Source organism: Wyeomyia smithii, chromosome 2 (assembly GCF_029784165.1).
Source record: "Wyeomyia smithii strain HCP4-BCI-WySm-NY-G18 chromosome 2, ASM2978416v1, whole genome shotgun sequence".
NCBI lineage: Eukaryota > Metazoa > Arthropoda > Insecta > Diptera > Culicidae > Wyeomyia > Wyeomyia smithii.
In genome coordinates, this window is record NC_073695.1 from 212,718,900 (window position 1) to 212,724,939 (window position 6,040).

At 36.2% G+C, this 6,040-nt stretch overlaps 1 protein-coding gene across 1 annotated transcript; it reads left to right on the forward strand.

Annotated features, from left to right (window-relative positions):
- The first annotated feature begins 302 nt into the window (after positions 1 to 302).
- LOC129723749 (lactoylglutathione lyase) lies at positions 303 to 2,095 on the forward strand. The gene is made up of 5 exons (XM_055678151.1): positions 303 to 410; positions 485 to 590; positions 1,328 to 1,464; positions 1,529 to 1,615; positions 1,676 to 2,095. The coding sequence occupies exons 1-5, from the start codon at positions 370 to 372 to the stop codon at positions 1,917 to 1,919; spliced, it is 615 nt and encodes a 204-aa protein (XP_055534126.1). The 5' UTR covers positions 303 to 369; the 3' UTR covers positions 1,920 to 2,095.
- Positions 2,096 to 6,040: the final 3,945 nt, after the last annotated feature.

Here is a 6,040-nt window from a genome sequence, read left to right on the forward strand (position 1 = left end):
AACCCGCGTAAAAAACCGCGTAAAAAGCGACCTTAGTGTATATATGAAAACTAAATAATGCTTCTCTCATTGCAGCAAAAGTGTTAATTTATATTTTGATATTTGATGTATCAACTGTTTCCTATACTAACATTTGTAACAAATTTAGTTGCAAATAAAATTCTCGAAAATACATTCATTCAACGCGCCGTCTAATGTTTTGCCATTTTCGAAGTTCCCTCGTTCCACTGGTGAGCTCATGAGCTGTTGAGTTGACCCTGTTTTGGCTCAGCTGCTCATGGCTGTCTCATCGCTAGCCTGACGCTTATCTCTATCTGTTTTAGTGTGTCAGTCTGCTCAGCCAGTCCGCTTTTATCTCTCATTCATCGAATGGTACTTGTGTCCGCCGGTCGGTTTTTCTTTCGCTCTTGGTAGGTGTGGTTTGGAATTTGTGTTTGGCATTCCAATCGAAATAACATAAAATAATCCAACTTTTTTGTCGTAGGATACCGCTTATCCGTAGAAGTGCACTTTCCAGAATGGGTGAAGCGCAGGGATTGACGGATAAGGAAGCCAAGGAGTTGCTTAAACTTACCGATGCCGACACTAAGGTAAGTGTGGGATGGCCTCGTACGGGTGTTTGTGCAGATGCGGAAAATAAAAACCCAGTGATGTGTGTTAGCAACATGGTTCAGAATATCGTGATTGCGGCTATCTTTAGATCAAATTAATTGTATTTTCGTGTAGTTATAATTTTCACATCAATTATTTTTTCGCTAAATGGGTCAACAGCTTTTAATTGGGCAATCGATGATTACAATAAACCTCGATTGATCTAATCTTCAGCTGATAACTGTGACATAATTGCATTGTTCTCTTATCTTGACTTTCTGAAAATGCAACCTAGTTTGAGTTTTAAGCCCATTACGAAAGTAATTATTGTCTCCCAATTCGAAATGGTAATCCCATAGTTCTTCATTTACGTTTGCAGGGAACCAACGCATCGTAAATGTACACTTCCGCACTCGTATGCTAAATATGTACTTGTGTGTATTTTTGCATTTGTTTTTGGCCCCAGCTCATTAAAACGAGCAAATAAAGACTGCCGGTTTGAGTGACGCAATTTTGTTTGTGCCGATATAACATCATTACTCTTGGAATTCCACTCGAAGTTCAAGTTAGGAAATTGTTGCATCTTATTATTTAATCTTAGTTTTAAATTCGGTCTTCTCTAAACGATTAATTTTTTATTATCTTAGAATCAGTCATGAATACCTAAAGTCACACGCTAAATTCTCTTATTTTCATTTAAAATGAATATGTATTTTCAAATATTTCCAATCTCTAGGATTATATTTTCCAACAAACCATGTATCGCATCAAGGATCCACGAGCATCTCTTCCCTTCTACAATGAGGTTCTTGGGATGAACCTGCTTTGCAAAATGGATTTTCCGGAAGCACAGTTCTCGCTGTATTTTATGGGGTTTGTAGACTCTGCTTCTAACAGCTATCCCTCCGATCTACATCTCAAACTCTTCCTTAAACAGATATGAGGACATTGCTGACCAACCTTCCGATAAGAAAGAATGCATTCAATGGGCCATGAGCCGAAAGGCAACGCTTGAACTAACACAGTGAGTACTCTTTGGTTACTGGAAGTGTTCAGTAAATGGAATATCCGTGTGTCATTGTAGCAACTGGGGCACAGAAGCCGATCCCGATCAGAAGTATCACAACGGAAATGCCGAGCCGCGTGGTTACGGTCATATTGGAATCATGGTTCCCGATGTAGCCAAAGCTTGTGCTAGGTTCGATAGGCTCGGTGTGGAGTACGTTAAACGCCCGGAGGATGGACGCATGAAGGGACTGGCTTTTATCAAGGATCCCGATGGTTACTGGATCGAAATCTTCAACGCTTCTAAAGTCGCTGGATTGTGAAGTGGGATTTTTTTTATGGAACATTGAGTCGTCCAAATAAGCCAGTGAAAAGGGGAGCGAAACGGTTTTTTTCTCAAGCATGCGTATTGGAATCAAATGATATTTGCCTTATATTTATTAGATTAAGCTAATGTTTTGTCCTTTGGACAATAAAGAGATTCAAGCTTTACACTCGACAGATAGAGTTTTATGTCCAAAAAGTCAATTCTTCTGAGCAGTTTTGTTATTCAGGTTTATCGAATACCATAACGTTTGGCGTTACTCATAAGGTTATTTCTAATGATTAATTCCTAAAAATAGTACCAAATTGATTGAACTCTTTCTAATTTTCCAACTGGTATTTTAATTTGAACATGCTTCAAATCATGAATTGACTAATCTATGCACAATCCTATTTAAATATTCATTTTGTCAAACAAACCTGAGTTCCATCAATATTACGCGTTATTGTAAAACCTTAGTAGTGTAATAGTGTTGGGCTTTCTTGGGCATGTGAATGGGGAACATTTAAGGATGAAGCTGCCCATTGTTGGTTTCGCGGTTAACTTTCTAGTTTGGCTTTTTAGTTTGGAATCTAATAGCAACATAAACAGTAACAACACGAATAGAACTTTCTGTCTGACGATCAACTTGAAAATTCAAATCTTTTATTAAATTGTCGCGAAGCAGCGTTAGCCTACCCTTCATCGAAATCCCCCTCAGCTGACTTCGATAACTGGAAAGTGCTCTTAGCCCGGTTAGCGAACAGGTACTGTTGTTTACTGAGCAGTTCTGACTTTGACTAATGACGCTTGGACGCCAATACATAATACAAATTCGAATCATTTGGAGCGTTTCGTAGAATCTTCCAATTTGAAACAAAGTGTTGATGAATATACACGTATTTCCCAGCGAAGTAGAACTTTGATTGATCATGTCTATTCCAATTTGGATTCCATTTGTTTAGTAACGGATTGTGATATGAAAATAACCGAGAATGAGACATTAGTAATCACTGTATTAGATAACTTGAGTGAGAAAAATGATTTTGAAAAATTGAAATGCTGGAGAAAATATTCGAAACAGGCTGTTTCGAATCTTGTTGAAAGAAGCTTGGATTTTCCAATCACGTCCGGTAATTTAGACGATTCTGCAGCTGTTCTTACTAGTATTTTGAAAACGTGAACGAATCAATTAGTTGAACATAAATTTGTATCCTTAAAGAACGCGAACAGCTGGTACAATTTGGATCTTTTGCGTTGTACAAAAAGTTTTGTAGATCAAACAGTCAGAGTTATTGGAATGAGTACACAATCGTGCGTAATAAATATTCACAAGCGTTAAAAAAGACGCCTTGTGAATATATCCAGAGGAAGATTACTCAGCATCAAAACAACAGCAAGAGTTATGGAAAATTTTGAAATCTTTTTTAGAACCTAGTAATTGTAAACCGCGGTCCATAACTTTTGATGGCACATTAGAACAAACAGAACAAGTAATTGCTAGTAAGTTTAATAATTATTTAATTGAACTGGTCGATGAACCGGATGAAATAGAACAGCCGACTACCATTAATAGTAGATTTGATAGTTTTCACCCAATCACAATGGATGACCTTAAAAATATTTGTTTTTCATTAGGTAAAACGGCTGGAGTAGACAACGTAAATGCTAGGGTTATTCAAGATTGCTTCAATGTTATTGGTCACACTCTGCTGAAGCTTATTAATGAATCGTTGCTTACTGGGCACGTGACCAAAGTGTGGAAAGAATCGTTGGTTGTTCCGATTCAAAAGGTTGCTGGAACGATTAAAGCCGAAGAGTTTCGTCCCATCAATTTGTTACACACGTTAGAAAAGATATTAGAACTTGTTGTTAAAGGTCAGCTGTTAGAATATTTAAATAGTAACTCGTTATTGATTCCGGAATAATCTGGCTACCCGGAAGGTCATTCGTGTGAAACCGCGTTGAATTTAGTTCTTGCAAAATGGAAAGATAACTTATAGAATAGAGACACAATAGTTGCTGTTTTTTTGGATCCGAAACGCGCTTTTACAATCAATTTATAGGCCCTTGTTGTTGAACACAATCAAGCGCTTTGGAAATTCGAGTACTGCATTCAGATGGTTTGAAAGCTATTTGTCTGACAGAACTCAACGGACTGTTTTTAATGATTCTGTATCTGGTTCCGTGGAGAATGATCTTGGAGTTCCACAGGGAAGTGTATTAGGGCCCCTTTTGTTTATTATGTATATAAATGACATGCGACGAGTGTTACGTTTTTGTGACATAAATCTTTTTGCCGATGACACCGTGTTGTTCATTGCAGCTAAAAATTAAGAAGAAGCTGTTTCACACTTGAATGAAGATTTACGTTTTCTAAGCAGATGGCTGGAGTATAAGCAATTGAAATTGAATATTGATAAAACTAAATTTATGATTTTCTCGCGCACCGTTGTAAATTACGATGTCTCTGTTATAATAGATGATGAGACAATTGGTCGCGTTCGGGAGATTAAATATCTTGGCGTGATTATTGATGACAACCTAAAGTTCAACGCTCACATTGCAATGTCATCAAGAAAATTGCCAAGATGGAATATTATGCCGCTTGAAAAACGAATTGACAATTAGTAGTAAAATACAGCTATACAAGTCAATCATCTCGCCCCATTTGGATTTTTGCCCTACCTTTTTGTATTTGGCCAATAACACAAAATTATTGAGGTTACAGCGTTTGCAGAATAGAATATTGCGTTTGCTTTTAAATTGTGATAGATTAACTTCCTCTGCTTTTATGTTGGACGCTTTGCAATGGTTATCCGTGAAGCAACAAATTGCTTATTTGTCTGTGGTGTTCATTTTCAAAATAATTAATGGTTTGCTACCTCAATATTTGTGTGATCGAATTGAAAGAGGAAGAGATTTTCATAGATATAATACTAGATACGCGGATGAAATAAGAACACCTTTCTTTTTAACCAGACTTCACAGAATTCATTATTTTATGAAGGTATAAATTTGTTCAATTCGATGCCAAAACATATTAAACGTGCACCGTCAAGAGACAATGTATATCACACGTGAAAGTTTCTGTTGTACAGAAAGAAATTTAAAAGCTTTTTGACAATGACGAGAGTTTATATGACGAAGTTTAAACAACGGATTTATTTTGGACGAAATATTTATTTTTGGAAACCTATTTATTTATTGATTGTTTAATTGAAGCCTGTAACTGACGAAGTTTTTACAAGGGGATATGATTGTGTTGTAAAATTTTATTTTTATTTTATATTTGATCTTTTTTTTAACATATAATGACAAAACTACTGTGTTCGTCGCGGTGGTGATGATGGATTTTTTTCCTTTATGTTGTTGTAGCTTAAAAAATAATAGAAAGTGACTACATAAGTTTGAGCCTCGCGCGCGGAAGTCAGATATAAATGGATTCTTTTACAATTGAAACTTAAATTGTTATTTGAATGCTTAGAGAATATACATGAAGTAGTTGTGGTTAGTCTGACTGAAGGTCATGAAAACCCTGTGCTAGCTTTGCGTAGCTCTACAGCAATTCACGTCTTTACCGATGTGAATCAAGTAAACAGTTTTTGAAGAAGTTTATATTTGGACATGGAATCAGTTCGTTTTTTTTTGTATAACTGATTGAAATTGTGATTACATTGATTATCTATAGATAAATCGTCCAGCTCAAACCTTTGTAGGGGTATGTGGCGGGACCATCATCATATCAATGCAGCTAACTTGTAAAAAAGCCTTAGAAAATTACTTTTTACTTTCAACGGTTTTGAAAGACCAGCTTTTGAAATCGAGGACTTTTTATTTTAGGACAATAAATTAGTTTAATTTTTCAAAAAAACTTCCCAGAATTACATACCCTTGAGTAGTATTGTCTCGAATTATCGGAAACCGATTCTATATAATTGAAAAAAATTGAAAATATTGAATTCGAGCAATGTACGGAGGATGTGAGTGATTAGGCTTGTCGTGGTTTGCGAAGTTTTTTATCGTTATTTAATGCTGCATACAAAACCTGATCGTGATTAACTAAGGTATCGGTTCCTGCTACACCTGTGTAACGTGAAGTACAGTTTCAAGTGGTGCTAATTTTGCCGTGAATTTACA

Bases quoted from the DNA above. Each gene is read 5' to 3' on its own strand.
- LOC129723749 (XM_055678151.1), top strand. From the start codon at position 370: ATGGTACTTGTGTCCGCCGGTCGGTTTTTCTTTCGCTCTTG. The intron at 411-484 runs GTAGGTGTGGTT...TTTTTGTCGTAG, and splicing joins CGGTTTTTCTTTCGCTCTTG to GATACCGCTTATCCGTAGAA. The intron at 1,465-1,528 runs GTTTGTAGACTC...TTCCTTAAACAG, and splicing joins TTCTCGCTGTATTTTATGGG to ATATGAGGACATTGCTGACC.